The 20,937-nt window shown below is 27.3% G+C and overlaps 1 protein-coding gene across 1 annotated transcript in view; it reads right to left on the bottom strand.

The window, feature by feature from the left end:
- unc-5 overlaps nucleotides 1–20,937 on the bottom strand; it is a 789,148-nt gene that overhangs the window by 673,048 nt on the left and 95,163 nt on the right. Inside the window, exon 3 of the mRNA XM_075377583.1 lies at nucleotides 13,641–13,993. Coding sequence (XP_075233698.1) covers nucleotides 13,641–13,737 — 97 coding nt within the window. The 5' untranslated portion in view covers nucleotides 13,738–13,993. The remainder of the gene's footprint in view (nucleotides 1–13,640; nucleotides 13,994–20,937) is intronic.

Below are 20,937 nucleotides of genomic sequence, written 5' to 3'. Positions count from 1 at the left end.
AATGGCATATCTGACCGGGATTCGAACCCAGGACCTCCGAATGAAAGGCCGAGACGCTACAACTCGCGCCACGGAGGTTGTATCTTATTTGCTATTTTTGTATTCCTAAATATAGATTACACTAATTAACATTTCTATTTTTACTTAATTTTTCCTTTTCCATATTTCCTTCATTTTTTTCGAAATGCACCGGTTTTCCTTCATTCTTCATCCATAAGAATCTTAGAATTATTAATTGATTGTCTTAACTTCATTCTATCTAAAATCCGTCTCTTTTATTCTCAATTTTTGAAGCTTCTTTTTAATATGCTTTATGCATCCTGTTGGACTCTTTTGTCCGTTGAGTTTTAAAAAATTTAGTTTTTTTCGATTCATTCAGATGTGTTAGAGGATTTTTTTTCCAAATCGTTATAAATCTACTTATTTGATTTTAATCTGTACACTTCTGGTTTTTTTGGGGGGAACGCAGATCTTCCTTTTAATTTTAGGAAATTTCCAAGAAAAATCAGATTTCTTGTTTCAATTCAGTATATTAATAAGATCTGTGGTCTGACTATTACAGTATTGTGAGCCAACAGTTGCGCGCGCGCGCGCGCACACACACACACACACACACACATATTTTTTTTTAATGATGGCTCAACGAAGAGATTTACGTCTTTGATTGCTCTGGGACTATATTATTTACCGACAAATCTGTTTGAAATTTCACATAAGACAACAAAACAAATTATAAAACTATATCATATAAAAATTTATATTCAAAATGTATACAAATATTAAAATAAAAATTTTGTAATTTATGTCACTTGTAAATATAGTGCGATATGCAAATTAATTATTTAATTTTAATATCCAACTATCTGAAATGATTAAAATCTCCTGATGATTGAACTCTCCAGAAACACATTAAGTCCAATAACCATAAAAATGTAATATGATAGATAAGACAAAAATTTTAATTATCCATTATATACGAATCTTTTCGAATACGATGATACGGAATTCAGTTTAAAAAGAAAAAAATATATATATGTATTATAAACTCGGCAGAGAAGAAGTTTAGGGGCAAGATTGAGTGGGTTCTGGGAAATAAACTGACAGAATGAAAAGTAAAAAATATAACTGTTTGAGATATGTTAAATAAATTAAAGGAAATTGTATCTAAATATTTTCGTTGAATTTCATTATAGGAATTAGAAACTTTTTCTTAAGAAACTTCAACTGTGCTACATGTATATTTACATAAATAAGTAATTTCAGAAGTTTAAATACCGAGTTTACAAGGAAAATACTTTCATCTTATATTTAAATTACTCAATTTTACGAAGAATTTAAATTAAAAAAAAACTTAAAACGTTTTAATATCCAAATCTAGTAAATGTACTTAAATTATGTCCTTAACTGTCGTATATGGACCGCCAGTCTTAGTTAAATTTAAAGGACATTAAACAAGGATAAAAACGGTATTACTAAAACCATAACTAATAGCATTCAGGTAGATTGCATTTGTTATTATACTAATTTAACTGACGTTAAATATAATTTTTCTTGGAAGCGTTAAAGAATTGAAATACGAATAATTTACGAATTAAGAAGGTACATTTATTTAATTTTAAATAACAAACAATAAATAAATACATTAACGTGATTTAATATACAAAATTTAAAAAAAATCAACACTATATGAATAAAAATAACACATTTTTATTTAAAAAAATAAATATAGGATAGATTTTGTAACGAACTAATTTCGTTAGAAATTTCCTTGGTAAAGAAACTCAACGTAACTAAGCTATTCAATTCAACGGTAAGACCGACATCATGGTATATAATACCGGTGTACCTTCCAGGGATCACCCCTCAAACACTGAATGAATACTTTAGTTTCTCGTACGTCTTTTCAGTCAACAACAGCTTGACAGAAGAATAAATTGCGTGAAGTACCACATCGATCAATGTTGCACTTTATTTACTAAATCTATACCGTATACTAAAACAGGTACATTTATAATAGAACTAAAGACGATGGAAATTTGAATAGATTTCCTGGGAATTTCATTTTAAATAATAATAATAAATTGAAAAATAAACAAGAATAATAATATATTTTCCACGTTTTCTGAAGTTATTTGGTCATATATTCTATATTCTACAGTATAATAAAAATTGCAAGAATAAAAAAATTTAACTTAAATGAATTTTCTGTATGCAAAATTTTTTTTTCTTTTTTCTTCATACTATAATTATTAAAATATTAACGGATATACAAATATTAATCTATTATTTCTTCGATTAGTTGAATTTTGAACTGGAGATACGTAGTACTGCAATCTGATTAATTCCCGGGCAGCGGACATTAGGGTCTTTTGTTCGGATTCCTGTAACTTCTTACCTCGATGGATCACCACACCCGCAACAGTTAATTAGAACCAAACAAGAGAATACCGTCAACGTTAAAATATAACTGGTTCGGCCGGGCCTCAAATTATCAACCTATAGCACTGGAAGGCTAATCGTACAGATTATTAATCGAAATAGACTTCTCAGGGGTTGCCATCTCTGGGTAGCCAGAAGATTATACTGATGCTCCTTTTCAATATGATTTTGGTCTGCTTATTTTTTCACCTTCAAATACCGTGAAATTGTAGGAAATTATATAGATAGTTTTATAAGAAAATTAACATATGCAAATAATATGAAACTAAAAATTAAAAACTCTCACTAAAAGAAAAAAAATGATCAAAATAATACCACAAGGCAATTGATTGGTAAATAACAATTTACAATTTGTTTGTTCTTTAGTAATTTTACTTTCCCGTATATGTTGCATTATAACAGAGATATAGCTCTAGAAAGGAAAGTATTGTAACCGGTCCAATTTGGGCATATGCGGTTTTCACAGTATCTTGACGTTTTGAGACCTAAGAAACTCAAAAAAACCCCGATGAAAATTTTCTGGGTGGTATGTTTGTACGTACATGGGTTCAATATCGGCTTCTAAATCACCTTATACGTCCACAACTGCTGGATCGATTTTCACCAAACTTATTCAGATTACTTCTATGGGGCATTGATGTCATTTAATTTTCAACTTAAAAGGTCAAGGGAATGAGACTGTAGAGCAAGGTCACCCAGAGTTCTCGAGATTTTGCCAAATTTAGGTCATATATTTCTTAGGTACATTTGTTAAAAATTAAAAAGTGACAACAACTGCAAAATCGCAACCCCCACCCGAAAAAAATTCTGTTGTAGTCTACTATGTTTTGACGTCATAGATTACCGGTAGAATTAAGTAAATGAATAATATATTTAAAGTGTAAAAGTGTACCTCGGTCTGGCTGGGTCTCGAACTTAATCGCCTCGGTAATTTTACTTTCTCAGAAATAAGGAAAAAATTTTACCCTGATAATAAACGAAAGAAAAAAAAGGTAATGAAATACAAGAGAAAAGAGGATAATAAAAAATTAAATATCGAGACCAATAAACGCAGTACATAAAAGATTAGAAAATTTTGATTTTTACGAAGCAAAATTAAAAAATGAATAAGTATTAAAAAACACGTCTGGCAAAGCGAGGAAATCTTTTCAATAAAAAAGCAGTATGCCGATTTAAAACATAGATTTAAGTATTAGAAAAAATATGTAGCAAGTTATAACAGTGAAATAAGTAAAATTAAAAAATTAAAACGAAAGGAAAACCACAAAAAAATTTGATAATTGGCGTACCAGAAATATGTTAAAAATTAGACTTATCGATAAAATTCTAAATAAAATAGACCTGAAAAAAAATTGAGAGGAGAAAAATTTGAGGCAGAATCTTGTAAAAAGACGAACTAGACTGGTGAGTCATGAATATTAATAAATCTATTTTAATTAATATGTTAATGAAACGATACGTAATGATAAAAATTTGAAAGAAACAGAAAGATTGGGATGTATGAAACAAATAATTTGAGGATTTTCACTGCAGCAGACCCTAAACATGTTGAGGTTGAAAGTTAAGCACAGAACAAAAAGAAATGTAGTCTTAAACCAGTCAACCAGTCTTATTACTTTTAAAAAAAAAAACACCCGGTTGATTTCGAAATCGGTATAATAAATTTTTAAATTACCAAATTTTTCTTTTCTAAAAATTTTTATAATTATTTTTTATGTTAAAAGTTAAAAAAATAAAACATCCAACAATTTTAAATTACGTAACTTCATAATAACATTAAAAAAGAGAATTTAATATTAAAAAAAAAAAAAAAACGTGAAACATTTTTAAAACATTAGGTGGACTTTAAAACCCATAATAAACTTTAAAAATAATGATTGTACATTACAATAGAAATTTCTTTCTTTTTCTTTATTTTTTATATAACTTATGTTGTTGACATTTTGATATATAATGTCACTGAAATAGATCCAGTTGTAAAAAAAAAACACGGGGTGGTAGAGTAAAAGAACAAGGAAAGTTAAAAAAAAAACGATGGTGTGTGTGTGTGTGTGTATATATATATATATATTAAAGAGTGAGAAAATAGTGGAACGTGGGAGGGAGATGAAATAGAATGACAACAAAACTAGAAAACAGATTGAGCGATATTAAACAGCACTTTATGTACTTTTATTTATTACATATTGCAAGCGTACATACAAACTCACACGTACATGCATACAATATCTAAATGGGTGCGTTTAAATAATATATAAAGTTAAATCACTCAATCGGTACTAGCGACTAAAATGTCATTTATACCAGTTTTATTACTTTAACAACTCGATGATAACATTTTGACATTTCCTTTGGTGTTTATAACCGTCGCTTTTATATCTAAATCTCTTTTGTTTTAATATAATAATTATCTTAGTCAATATTGTGCAAATACCGGAAAATTTACTATTCCGGGTAATTTACCTTATCTTGAAATATAAATAATGTTATGTGTACATTTCTTTGTACTCCTGTACCGTAGGTGTAACGATTTAGTTCCTGAATGTACCACATAGCATCGCTAGTATACCGAAATGTTCTGTAACATAAATTCAACAATAACAGATGGACATAAACGGGTATATATTTCTATTTTAAATCTAAATTGCAAGCATAATTTTCAGGGGTACTTTTATTTATACGTTAAAAGGAGAGAAGCCGTGATTATGATGCAAGATATTTTATCAAGACATAAAAAATTAAACTCTTCTCAAGAGGAATGATATTTAATTATCATGGACGATCCTCATCAAAAATACCGGGTGAAACAAAATTAATTACACATCTATATGCATCTATATGTCTGTAGAAATGTATAAAAAAAAAAAAAACTTTTTTTTTTGTCTTCAGTCATTTGATTGGTTTGATGCAGCTCTCCAAGATTCCCTATCTAGTGCTAGTCGTTTCATTTCAGTATACCCTCTACATCCTACATCCCTAACAATTTGTTTTACATATACCAAACGTGGCCTGCCTACACAATTTTTTCCTTCTACCTGTGCTTCCAATATTAAAGCGACTATTCCAGGATGCCTTAGTATGTGGCCTATAAGTCTTCGTTTAACTATATTTTTCCAAACGCTTCTTTCTTCATCTATTTTCCGCAATACCTCTTCATTTGTCACTTTATCCACCCATCTGATTTTTAACATTGTCCTATAGCATCACATTTCACCAGAAAACTAAAAAAGACTGTACAGATAAGATATTATATTTTTAATACAAATATCAATCAGAACAATGAAGGTATATATGAGGTTTATGAGGTGTATATTTTTTATTGTCCTGTAGGAGAAAAGCCCAACAAAAATTAACGCAATTAATATGTACATTGTCTACTCAGAAGACGTAATTTTTTTTTTAAAGTCAATAGAATATAAACGAGAATCATCAATGTTTCCCAAAATGTTGAATTGCTAAGAAGGTTGGATTTGGTTGTCGAGTTTTGAATCCACGGTACGTCGAAGCATTTAGATCTCATCTGGGACTGTAGATATGTTAAGGTCTCGATGTAAAATGTTATTTGTAATAAACCAAAGCCAATCTGAAATGGTGCACAAAACTCTGGATTGATTGAAAATATTGTAATATACTTGTATTGGATTTTGCTCATGTTCCCCATAATTGTATGCTACCTACCTAATAAGTTTAAGGAGCTTTGTAAATTATTCATTTATTAATTGGATGTACTTTTGAGTTTCGATTTAGTACACATTTAATAAAATTTAGTACAAAGCTGATTTCCTTTTTGTCCAGATCAGAGATGTATGTTTTTTGTTAGAATTTCTTGATTGTCTTTGACAAAGAAGTAGATTTAGGTATCTGTAAGACAAAATTGTTGTTGTTGCGATCAACACTTGTTTAAGGTGTACTACGAGAATAGAATTTAAATGTTTCTAGCAGACTCAAACGAATAAATGTTTGATAATACAGTCTTTCTTTTTCCTGTTTAGCCTCCGGTAACTACCATTTAGATAATTCTTCAGAGGATGAATGAGGATGATATGTATGAGTGTAAATGAAGTGTAGTCTTGTACATTCTCAGTTCGACCATTCCTGAGATGTGTGGTTAATTGAAACCCGACCACCAAAGAACACCGGTATCCACGATCTAGTATTCAAATCCGTATAAAAATATCTGGCTTTACTAGGAATTGAACGCTGTAACTCTCGACTTCCAACTTAATTGAGTTGGGAAGACGCATTAACCACTAGAACAACCTGGTGGGTCTGATAATACAGTCTAGTTTGAAATTTAGTCACGGGAAATATGAAAATAGTTATTTTATGTCTTTCGGTGTTAGAGATAGATGCGGGGATCGCGCTTCCTCGAAACTATTAATGAGTTAAGAGAGCTACAAATTAAAGTAGGTGATCGAGACTGGAAATAACCTAATACGAAAGCGAAAGTAGAGTTGAGTAAACGCACTGATGGAAATGCCCGACGAGCATTTGCATCGGTGGCATCCAGAGAGAGGCCAAACTAATGATTGTGATATGCAATCAAATTTAGAGGGTCTAAAAGACGACCTCCGGTAAAGAACATCACAGCGAGGAACGGAGAGTGTGGTGTAGCGACCGGGATCGTCACAAGGGTACGTTCTTACGGGAATCAGGACGTTTCCTTTTTTTCTAAATGTAAACTTTCCATTTGAGTCGTTTGTTATGTCAACTTAAAAATGTAACATTTTTAATGTTTATTTCCAGTAGGAATGTGTAAATGTATATATGCCTAATATGAATATATTTTATAAGTAACGAACATTACAAATTCAAATGACCAGCTGGAATTATTCGGAATAGTATTTTATGATGTGAAAAAAAAACTAGAACATTTATTCTGAAAGAAAAATCTAATACAATCTTCATTTTCGTAATGCAATTCGGAGAATGTACTGGAAAATATTTCTTCAGTTACACTTTTAAAAGTTTCATAAAATGAAGTAAATAAAAAAAAATAAGTAGGAAGACACTGTGACGCTTTCCAACACAATTTACGATTTTTTTTAGATATATCTTGAAATACATAAAAAAAAATCACAAATGTTTTTTATAGATTACGGAAGATCTCTCTACAGCATCAGAGTTTTAAAAAAAATTATTAAAAAATATTAATTTTTTTTAAATTTATGTTTACTATTTCAATAATAAAATAAAATAAATTTACGAACTTCTTATTAAGCCCTTCTATAACATAAATTGTCAAGATAAAATTCCAATATATTATTTTTTAAATCTTTTTTTTAATGCTAATAAGTATAAAACTGAATACTAAAACAGCACCGAGTGCAATATGGCATTATGTAAGCCTTTTAATCGAAAAATACTAGATTCGAATCCGATTCACGCTGGAAATCTTTTCATACGTTAAAAAATTCCGCACACAAAAGTTTCAAGCTTATTCGGTGAATTATCCGCAGAACAAAATAAAAATTAACAATTTTCTAAGATAATTCCATTTTTTGTCAATATACCTTTAGAAATTAATAAAGAAAACCTTATTAAAGAAGTGATAATAAAAATTCACCTGCTAATTAACATAATTACGTTTACAAAAAAAAAATTGTAGCATTTTATTTACAGGAGTAATATTGTGGAAAAAAATATATATCTGAATATTTAAACATTTAAATAATAATAGAAAGATGTATAAGTAGGCAGACTTATGTTTCGATATTAAAAAAAAAAAAATTATATACCACATGCCCTTATGCAACTAAACATGTAGATTTAAAAAAAAACTGTTATCGTTTTACAAATAAAATTTACACCAGATTTATAAATCATATTTAAATAACCTATTATTAACGTAAGTTCTGTGAAAAAAAATCAATCTATTGTTTATTTTTCCAACAATAATAAAACATTTACGATTAAATTTGTTTGAAGAATTTGTAAAGATTCAATAATAAATTCCATAACCGGATTAAAAAAAAAGGAAGTATATCATAGAAAGAGTTATAGCATGAATTATGGATTTTGTGATATGAAAACAAAAATAACTTTGTTTTATAAATTACAAATCATTGTGTTCATATTTTACGGTAAAATTAGATAACAGGTGTTGTGTACGGTTGGATGGTTCTCTCTAAGCAATCTTTTAAAAGTATTATAAATATTTTTTTCGTAAAATAAATTTTAATTTAATATTTAAATTGATTGATAAAAACATCGATACAATCAAGATAAAATATACGAGAAGTTATAAATATATATAATAGGTAAATTTGTAAAAAAAAAAATATAAAAAAAACTTGTTAAACATTTTTTTTTTTTTTTTTGAAAACGTGAGGCAGCGACAGAAAAGTAATAACACAACATTTATCAGACTGACATGAATTTAATATGGCAGCACTGTAGTAATATCTCTTATAGAGAGAACACGTTAAAATTAAATAGTGACAACCAAGCTACGAGTTCATTGAATTTACTGACACATCGTATACAATAGTATGCGAGTGTGTGTGTCTGCGTTTGAGGCAGATGGATAGATATTGTTGATGTTGAAAGGGAAGGGGGAGGTTGAAGGTTCAATCTTAAAACGGAAATGACTTCAACCGAAAAGTAAAGTGACATTTTTTTTAAAACGACGATGCAAAAAGACTTTTATAAAAAAATTGATCGGTTTAGTTTTAAACGTATTAATTAATATTATGAAATATAAAAAAATATCTTTTAAATGATACTGTCGATCCTTGTAGCGGAGCGGTAAAGTCTCATCCTTTCATCCGAGTGTCCTCAGTTCGAATCCCGGTTAGGTATGGACTGTTTTATTCACTACAAAATTCAATTTACATATTCCCTTATACAAGATTTCCTGTAAGCTTCTTTGGTAAATAAATTCAATAAGCAAAATTACCTTTCAGAAATTTAAAAAAAAAAATCACGAAACTTTTGTACTCCGTACTTAAAAAAACAATATCAATCAATATTATTACTGTTGTATCAAAACTGTAATAGTGATTAAAAATAACGGCAAACATTAATCTTTTTATTAACTTATTCAAACAGTACGTTTAATACCTACTGATTTTAAAAAAAGTTATTCAAAAAAATTGCTCAAAACAATAACTTCAATAATTATTTTAAAATAAAATAAATTATATTACATTATTTATATTATACAATACATAAAAATTTAATGTGGACACCATATGACTTCTTCGTACGCCTATTAAATTAAATATACACACTTTTTTTTTAAATAAAAAGAACGTAACATTTTATTTCATTAATAACTTGTGATACATTTTTTTTTTATTGTTATAACTGAATTATTATTTATTATAACAATTTTTTTACAATCAGAGGTTAATAATTATTAATAAATCAATATATTTAAATTACCAAAAAAAATTAAAAATTGAAGATGAAGTCGGTTTGGAACCGATGTACCTTACCCTTGTAAGATCCAAATATTTCATTAATTAAAATTTTATTTGGCTATAACTCTGGAACCGATGAAAATAAGTATCGCTTATGACATATTGTTGAAAAGCTCTCAATGAGGGCTTATTACTGCAGTTAAGAAAAATTCCATAATCCAATTTTTTTGTATTTTTTGGACACTTTTGGTTCAGTCGATTGGAATCAAAAAATTAGGTGCACAATCAGATGTTACAACAGTCCTATATCCAAATTTTCAACATCCTAGTTTTTGAGTTATGCGAGATAATATGTATGCCGATATTAGTCAAAATGATATTTCCGTTGAAATCTGAAAACCTTAATTTTCGCGACAATACGTCCTTTACTTCGTTCAAGGAAGTAAAAATGGATACTGTTATTCTCTATGAATAGTCCCTTTAAGTCTAACTAAAAATTAATAACTCATCTGTTTGAATTTCAGGAAGGATATTCAAAATTCTGCTGCTTTTTACGAAAGATAAATTAAAGAATCATTTAAAAAAGCAAAATAACAAAACCGCGCGTCTGCGCACTTTCTCTTTCTCTCTCACTCTCTCAATAGAGAGATCTCATTGCTTGCGAAAAAATCCTTTCGAGAACCTTAAGTAAGTTAAATGTATTTTTCACAAATATAAAAAGTTATCTACGATGAAAATATCAAAGAAGGAATATTAATTGCATTACAAATAAACAGATAATGAAGGATATAGTTTTTAAAAAAGTTATGATTATTTCTGAAATAGTTATAGAGGTACACAAAACAAACTTATGGGAAATAATAAAATTTAAAAATTATAAAATGTCCAGGGAACTTCTTGAAAACTGAAGAACATAGATTAAAATATATTATATATTGGGATATATTTAATGTTTGGATGCCTTACTTTAAAAAAGAAAAAAGATTTCTTGGAAATATACTTGTAAGTTATAAACAACGAGAAACTCTGTCAATCATACATATCTGGAAAATTCCATCAACCATTATCCGCATGACAGGAAAACTTGCTTTCTAAGGGAAAAATAATATAGAATATTCTTGAAAAATGATATACGTATAAAAAAAGGATATTCTTAAGTTTCAGTAAAAGAGAAACGAGTAAAACGTTTGTTTGATTCGTGAATTAATAACGTGCAGTTTTTATAATCAGAAATTATAAATTAAGAAATTTTAAAACGTATAATACTGAACACCCAGTCTATCCAATAAATTTTGTAAAATATTTGAAAACCATTACCAGAAAAAAAATTACTAAAAACTCTGTTACATTAATTTTAAAACGAATAAAGAGAAATTTCATTGACCAAGTGTTAATCATTGTTATAAAATCACTATAAGTAAAAAATACAAAATCTAAAATTAGTTCGAATACTTTACCAACTGAATGAAAGGCGGAAACTACCATTTATCATCTCAATATGCAACTAACAATCAGTCGAACTGTACTTCTAGTTCCGATTTAATAAGTAATAGCAACAATATCTAGCAATATCAGAAATAATTTAATTTAAACAAAAATAAAAAATAAATATTCCACCTGTATAAAAATAAAGAGCTAAAAATATTTCTATAAAGTCACTGGATCAAATTTAATTTAGTTTTAATTTAATTTAGTCACTAATGATTGTTATCGTTGATGCGCAGCTCTTAAAACAAATGATGGAAAAAAAAATATTTAACTTTAAACAAAAATAAAAATAATTTGATATTTTTTGAAATGTAAACAAAATGATATGATTTTTGTTTAAATTAATTACAATAAAATCATGGATACACAATTTTTAATTTAATTTTATAACCAAAGGAAGTTTTAATCAGTAATTCTTTTCTAATTTAAAAAATAAAAATACTAACTATAAATCAAATATTTTTATAGTTTCATTACTTTCATTTGTGCTTAAAAACTAATTTTACTATTAGCCTGCTTTGTTATTATTATTATTTTTAATTAAGTACTTCATTTTTTGTTCAAATTTTTCAATCCATCAAACAACTATTAGATAATTAAACATTTTCTTTCGTAAAAGAGTGTTATACGAAGTATGACATTACTTTTATAATTTTTGTCAGGTTTATGTTAAAAAAAAAAAAAATGAGAATGAACAGAAATAATAAAATAAGTCACATACTAATATCAGGGCTCGAATTTAGAACCTTTTGGTAGCAAAATATAGCAAGAAATAACCCAAACGAAACTAATTTAATAAATACGATTTTGTTAAAATTTATTTAGTTTTTCACAACTAATTAAGGTGTTGGAGGATGATGAACTGAATTGGGGATATAGTGTATAAAAAAATTATGGATCTTTTATCGTAATTTCACAACAAAAGAAAAAAATAATTATAATTTGTATATTTAAAATTAATTAGACCAAGTTAGCGAACGAAGCAGGCGTTGGAAATGTTTGGTTAGGTTATGTTGATAGCGTACGATTCGTCACTACACGGAATCAACCGGATAAACTAACCAAACATAACCTATGCAACATGTCTAATTAAAGTTAAATATATAAATAAATTTCCACCAAATAATACGCTAAAGTATAATGAATCGTGAAAAAAAAGTGAAAAACTTTGGCTGTGAAATTTCAAAAAACTACCAAATTATTTAAAAAAGAGTATTAATAAATAAATGTATGTTAAAATTTTTGTTTAAAAGCCATTCGTTCAGGATTTATTTTTAAAAAAAGGATGAGGAAAATTTAATGTCGTAATAAATTTATTCTTTCACAAATAAAACATGTTTTATTAGAAAAAATTTCAAAAAACCTTAATCGAGATATCAGGATTTTTTCTACTTGAAGAAAAGATAGCTAAAATCATCTAGTGGATGACAATAAATAACCGTAAGTAAAAAGATTTATCTTTGTAGTCAGTCTTTAAATTATATTAAATTTACATTACCCTCGTCCGGATAATTTTATAAATTTTAAAAATATAACCTTTCATGTACGTAATTATTTTCTTCAAAAAATCCTAGGAATCCAAATACTGAAGAAGAAAATTCAGCGGAAAATATTAGGAATTTATAATACGAAATAGAAATTGTTTAGCTGTCCTATTGCTAACAGTGTAAACTAAACAATTTAAAAAATACAACTGATAGATTTTCCTTTACGATTTCTTACTTCTTACTGACTTTCATAATACCAAGAAATAAATACAATCACGAATATGTAGTAAAATAATTTGTACATAGAAATGCAATAAAGAAATAAATGAGTGTGTGTATAGAAATCATTTGAGAATGATAAAAGTCAAATAGTCAAAGTTAGTCAAAGCTAGTCAAAGTTATGACTAAGTGATCGATCATAAACATAACATATAGTCTTATTGTTTTTTGTTATTAGTAAATAATACGCATAATGTTTTTACTATTTGTTTCTTCTTTTTAAGAACAAGCTCACGAGATTTCATTTCATTCCAGTAACTTACTTCAGATTTGTCAATTCATCAAATCTTATATCATACTTTTTTCAAGATAGTTATATTTTATCTCCTGATCGTAATTAGTTGACATAAATATATATATACACTTTGAAAAAATTAAAATAAACTTAAATAAAGAAACAAAATTGGGAAAAAAGTAGAAAATAAATTGGATAACTCGATTTGGTACAAGGGTGATGAATGAATTCGTGAGTCTCTAGTCATTTATTGTAGTCAAGTAAAAAGAAAAAAAGGAAAGAAACAGAAACAAAACAAAAACTTTTGTTAAGATGTATAGATAGTGATAAATAAAATAAATAAGTTACCTTCAAGTGGTGTAGCATCAACCAATGAGATGATGACTAAAGCTGTCCCGTAAATAAGTATAGTTTTCCAAATGTAGCGAGAAAAATTCGTTGCCATTGTTATTTTTTACTGTTTTTTTTTTTTTTTTTTTTTTTTTAAATATATAAAAATATATAAATGAACATGAAAACTTGTAATAAAACCCGAATTGAGTTACATCAACTCATCTCATTTTATTAATAACACCATAAAAAAAATAACTTGAGAAAAAAATACAACACTAAATTATTGTCACAGCACGAAGAAAATAAACATCACTACCACCGTTGTTGAAACGACCGCTCACGTTGTCGGCTGACACAGAACTGGTCATCTGCAAACAGAAAAAAAAGACGGCATCAGTTTAAAAGAAATAAAAGGAGAGATTGTTTTTGAAAAAGTTTTGTGTCCCGTATTCTCCCACCCTAGATCATCATGCAATACATACACACAAAAAACCCCCACCCTTTAAACTTTTTCTACCTGCATCAACCTCCTCTAGTAGTAGTAGTAGATAATGACTATACAGACACGATAGATGAACTCCCCTTCTAAAAAAAAAAACCGTACAAAATTACAAGTTGGAAGCCCCATCATCATTGGAGTCCTTATGGAATTAAATAAACATTTTTGAGCTCTTACCAAACGAATATATATATATATACGGTTCTTTCAAGACCTATAATCATAAAGAACTAAGAGATATAATATACTATGGAAGTATAGAACGAACTAACGTTGGAGTTATTTCCTAGTAATTACAAACATTAAAATCGCTATTTCATTACTCTAATTACACGTATTTTTTTTATTCCATACCTTGTATGGAATAAAATTTCATAACTTATATTTATGATTATTGATTATTGACCGTAATAAATAATAAAAAAATCATTAAATAATTAATTTCTGTTTTATTTTCTCTTAAGTATAAATATAAGCATTAGAACAGCAAAAAAAAAAAAAAAAAATTACATACAAAAACCATAACTCTTCTTTGATGGTAATGTGATATTATAATAAAATATTGAAATCTATACAATCAGTATTTATAAAACAGCGATGCATTTAGTGTTATATTAAAAAAAAAAATAAATAAGTGAAATTGAACAAGACCAGCGTAATATTTTATGGGAAACTAAAATCATATCACTCACTCTCAACATTCTTTACAAATATTAAAATACTTTATTATTTTTTTTGTATTTCTCTTTATATTAATTTAAATTATATTAACATATAAATCAAACACCTGTATTTCGGGAGAAAACCCAACTTAAGAAAAAAATGCAACAAAGAAGTTTTTTTTCATTTAATACTTAACAAAACATTAATAAATAAATTTAATGAAGTTCTAAATAATGAACATTTTACTTTCCCGGCGTATAGATTTGTTAAAGAAGAAAGTACGGCGATCATATCAAAAATGGGATATCGGTTTTTTTTTAAATTCTTTAAGTTTTAGGGTCCAACTATTTCATCTAGATCACTGCATTGCTTTTGGCCTTATGTCTCTATTCGTACTGATCAAATCAATTTTCTTCATAGAAAAAAAATGAAATATTTGAAATATTTCGGTAGATAGAACATCACTTTTTTCAACATTAATGTAGAATTTAGACAAATATAATGGAATACGGCTGGGAACTAAATGACTAAATATTAACTGTTTTTATTTTTCGCTGATGGTATGGCGTTATTAGCTCTGGAACGAAGCTAAACAACAAATTAAAGAATTAGAAAAACAAGCTGCTAAAATGGAACGAAAAATCGCTTTTTAGAAAAGAAAATGTTAACTAACGATAAAAACTGCCCGAATTTCCTTACTACAAATAATAAAAAAATAAAGGAAGTGAATAATTTCATACATCTCTGAGAATGGAACAGTTGGAATTTTTTAGACTAAAAGCGTTAACGGTTAGATCTAATAAAATGGAATTAGTTTTCCGACTAACGAATAACTTATATAACAAATAGCGTCTTTATCATGGAACTTAATATTTCGACATTATAATACTTTGATAAAGCCGGAAGACCTCTACGCGGAAGAAACCCTAAGACTGGGCAAGAAAGGTCTACTAGAAAAAAAAAGTAAAATTATTTTTAAAAAATAAGGTCCTAAATTTGAAAATAATCAGGTAAAACTAATTCCATACAACAAACTTTATATTAAAACTGAAAAACTGTCAGATACGATAAGGAAAAGACGAATTGCATTTTACCCCCATATAATTAGAATGAATAACAGATCGACTAAAAAAATGTTAGATATCTTCCAAAGTAAAAAACTAAAGTCAATTGGTTCATACAAGCAAGACCTAAAAGAATTGAACAAATTATCAGAGAAAAAATTTAAACGGAATATTAAAAGATGAAAATAAAAGGTTCCAAGAACCGCAAAATAAAAGAACAGAGCTGAATTTCTGAAGAACGAAGTAAAGATATATCACAGACAATGAAAAGATACTGGGAAGATAGAAAAACATAAAAAAAGAAACAAACGCAAATAAATAAGTGATCTAACGTCATCCAAGGTAAACCGTAGAAAAAAAAAATATATATATGTAGGCAACGATGGTTTTTCAAAATTCGTTCAGTGGGGGAATATCACGAAAAACCAGTTTCGATTTTCTTCAAAGGCATTTTAAAGAAAACTGAACTATGTTACCTATAATTCATATATAAATAATTCAATAAATCAATCCCTGCCTCTTAAAAAATTGAAATAGATGTATTTTTTGATTCTTCTGCTCTTCTGCCAAATCTTAGATATAAATATAAATATAAATATATATATATATATATATATATATATATATATATTTGTGGGAAATTTTAGCTATTTAAAATATCATTTCATTTTAATAATAGTTGATAGAATCCTTCATTAGAATCCAATCACGAGTCGTCATTACCACCAAAGAAAGTCGTGTTATTAATCAAACAAAGTCTTTACAAAACAAACTACCTCTCTCTAGCCTATACAAATCGTTACAATTTGCGATTAACTTGTACCCCAGAGTTTGATGAATAATAAAATTTATGTTTTAAAATACTAAATTCTGATAAAAATTTGTTATTTCAATTCACTTACTGTAATTGCACTTATCCATTACGGTAAAATTTTCATAATATAAAAATATTAATATCAGAGTTGGATCACCTTATTTATGTCTGTCCACAGATTTGTTCACTTTATATTTTAGTAAAATAATATTAAGCAATTAAGTATTGCAATCAATTTCCCAAATACATAAGTTAATAAATAATATAACTTTATTTCTGTATTTCTGTATTCCTGAAATATGAAATGGACAAAAATATACACAAAGAATTTTTTACACAACAATTTCAATACTTCTGGGTCTTAGAAACTGTTAACGCTGAGAAATATCAATTTTTTTCCAATACAGAATGTTAAAATAAAAATTTTCAATAAGAATGTCTGTTAAAATTTGGAAAGCCGGTTAGTTTTGGAGTTTTCCAAAACTCCAAAACCAATTTTAACCAGTTTTAAAAAATTCATAAACGTAATGTCGATCTCAACGGCGGAATGACAGCGTTCCTACCTTTAACCCGGAGGTTCTGGATTCGAATCTCGATCAGGCATGGTATTCTACACATACTAAGAGATTCATTATGTTCATTAATAATTTTTATTGGGCGTCAGTTTCGTTGCAGCTTTATTAATAAACAATTTAATTTATTCTTTCACATTTAGTGATTAAAATTGTAATATTATTATTTAAAATAATTAAAATAATAATTCAATATTAATAATAGTAATTTTCTAATATAAGTATTTTGTGTACCAAATTAACTTTTACCAAATTAAATTAACTTTTAAAATTTCTAAAAATATATCAGGATACTTACTAGAGAAGAAATAAATAACATTTTATAACGAAAAAATGTATGTTTAAGATCGAAGAGAGAAAGAAAAGGGGAGAAGAGAGAGAGTAAGAGAGTGTATGTGGAGAGAACGGTGTGCTTTCTCCATCTCTCTTCGTAACTAATGGAGCATATATATTCGAATAAAAAAAAAAATAATAATAAATAAACATTAAACTTTAGTGGACACCGCATAAAAAATATCTTAAGTTGTCGTCGGAAACGTTATTTCACGATCCACAAAAATTATATTTATGTATTTTTTATTTCGTTTTTTTTCCCTGTAATTAGGGTGAAAATTAAATCATCTTATCAACAAGAGCGTTTTAATTAATAGAAAAAAAGAAACAATTTAACTTTATTTTTTCCTTAATTATACGAATCATAAATCAAAGCAGTAATTAACGAATAATTCTTAATTATTATTTAACCTTTAATTTATCATATAATTTTTTAGATAAACTTTGCATCTTACTGGCTCTATTCACACGAATGTGTATTTTGTGTGTGTGTGTGTGTGTGTATGCGCGAGCGAGTGTATTTTCTTTACATCCATTTATAATTCCTACAATTCTTTTTCATATTTTGTTTATCACCCCTTTCGGTATAGCCACATTTTTTTTATCCTTCATCTAATACCAGTAACCCTTAATTTTTTTACTTGACGTTTATATAAGCTTTAATAATAATAACCATTGTTAAAACATGTTTTGCAAGCCTATCATTAACGGCTGGCCTATATCCAGCTTGACACCTTACTCCCTTTAACAAGTAAAAAAAAATAATAATAATAATAAAATATGGAACTCTAAATCTCCTTACATAACAGAAATTAATAATGCCATTTTTATTATGGTATAATTAATCCTTATTATAAGAAAAGAAAGAAAAACTTTACCTCAGGAAAATCAGTTTTTATGAATCTTCTTTAAAACAATTGATTATGATGCAATATTTAAATTGAAGACAAAAATAGATTTTAAACTAATTTCTATTCTTTGTTTTCTAATTTTCGTTAAAAACAATACATTTTTTTACATACTACGACAATTCAAATATTTTAATAAATAAACATTTAATGTTATTTTATACTACATTACTGTACAAAATTTACAAGTAAAATATCAATGTAATCAAGCATAATACACTTCATCTAATATTTGAAGACCTATACAAAATTGACAATATAAAACGCAAGCAACAAACAAATTTAATAAACATAACCGTATAACAAAAGTAAAGAAACGCAACCAACAGACTCTACACAATAACTAACAGCTGCATGTACGGACAGGTCGGCAAACATAGACGATAAAGCAGTACCCATACGTACGCATGCGTATTGAAAGCAACTCTATGTTTTCGTTCACAAAGATGATACATTACATACGATGTAAACGTATTGACTACTGATGCAAGACGGACGGACAGCAGTAGGAATAGTTTTTATATTACTATGAATTTATGTATAAACACATTATTAAATATTTAAAGTAAATATATATTATCGAAATGATATTTCCAAGTTTAAATTACGTTATAATTTATTTTTACTTATTTAAATATGAAAAAAAATTTAAGTTTTTATTTTTTGAATTTGTATTGAATGCAGAAACTACTATCGATAAAATCAATAACATATAATAATAAAAAATAATAAAATACATACAAATAAATAAATGTGAAGAATGTTTTCCATTTATCTACTTCATTGAAATTAATAGATTGTTAAATAATTAGCAAATTCCATTATAAATCTCTTATCTTTTATTTCCCTACATTGATTCATCATAATAATTCTATTAAAAAAAAATCATTCATTTCTTTCAGCTTTTTCTAATTTTTTTTTACGTATTCATCTATTTCTTACTTTAGAGTCTTCAAACGTTATCGGTAAAAATAACTAAAAAAAAACTTACTCTAAAGAATTGCAATATAAAGAACTCATCTACTTTTCCGTGTTTTTATGTACCTTAATCAAAAAGTACAAAATAAAATTAACAAAATCTTTGGTTTTGTTGCTCATATATTTATTGGCCAAATACGGCCAGTAGAAATATAAGGTAAGTGTATAGTGTAAGATAAGTTAAGTCTTATTATTTAACAGGGGGTTTGATTTATTTAAATTTTTAAAAAACTGGGACGAGAGAACGGGCATACGTATATTAATATGCGAAGACTGGATAAGTTAAAACATTAGAAATCCGATCAAGCGTGGGAATACGAGTATTTCACGTTAAAAAATTCATAATGTAACATTTTAACTAAGGATGTCAGCCTGTAACTTAATTACTTTCTGGCGTGAATAGGAATCGTTTAAAAAATCATCGGTACACACGTATAATTTAATTCTTATCTTCTGCATGTACCTAGAATTACTGCTGCAGATCTCCTCTTACATTTAGCTTAATTTACAACCAACTACTCTTTAAAATACTTTTCTCGCTAAAATTGCACATGAATTAAAACGTACGACAGTTTTTTGTTTGGTTTTCCATAACTTCTTTTACAGGTTAGTTTTCTTCTATTTATTTTTTATTTTTTTACAATTAAATATCTGAACCTTTTCCACAATATCGAAACCAAATGTCTTATTTTTGGAATAACTTCAGAAACCTAGATTTCCCTTATTTCAGATTAATTTTCAAAATTCAAATTTAAATTTATTTCGATAATAATTTTACAAATATATGTAAAAAGTTCCATTATCTGGAATACCCTGAACAATATAAAAGCTGCAATTCCAAATGTAATAATACATAAATGAATTTTAAAATATAGCCTAATCTAAATTTTGTCACATCGAGTATAGTTCATATTACTAATCGTTGTATATAAGGCGGTATGTGGTTCGATTCACAACAGTAGAACAAAACCTTTATCATATAGTAAATCGTGAACACCATTTTAATGTTCTACGTTAATTTTATTCATTCTAATTTAGAAAGAAAAACACTAAAATATTGGCAACCAATTTCTTCATCTCTTTAATGAAAATATTTTCAACTGTTATACGCTTTGTACTATTGTCTAACATGTTATGATAAATTTTAGGTTCTAAGTAGAAAAATGATAACGAAACCGTTTTTTAAATAAAGGCGGGAATCGTGTATTTTCTGCATTCATACATCTTGTATTGTCTTTACAACTACTTAAAAGTACTCTTAATACTTTGTACGTGTATAGACATGTAAAATATTAATTTTTCTGAAAACCTCCAGGGATGGATTGAAACCGCTTTTGAAATCCATAATTCTAATTATTCTTTGTTGTGCTACTTTCAGACTTGTTGAGTAAGATTTATATTTATTTGCCTGCACAACATTCGATTCCAAATTCAAGTCTAGATTTAATAAGTGCATTACATAAATAAACCAACAATTTTTG

The sequence above is a fragment of the Lycorma delicatula genome, chromosome 10 (genome assembly GCF_047948215.1).
Source record: "Lycorma delicatula isolate Av1 chromosome 10, ASM4794821v1, whole genome shotgun sequence".
In the NCBI taxonomy this organism is placed as follows: domain Eukaryota; kingdom Metazoa; phylum Arthropoda; class Insecta; order Hemiptera; family Fulgoridae; genus Lycorma; species Lycorma delicatula.
Note: the sequence above shows the minus strand (reverse complement) of the source record. Positions and strands in the feature narration are given on the sequence as shown.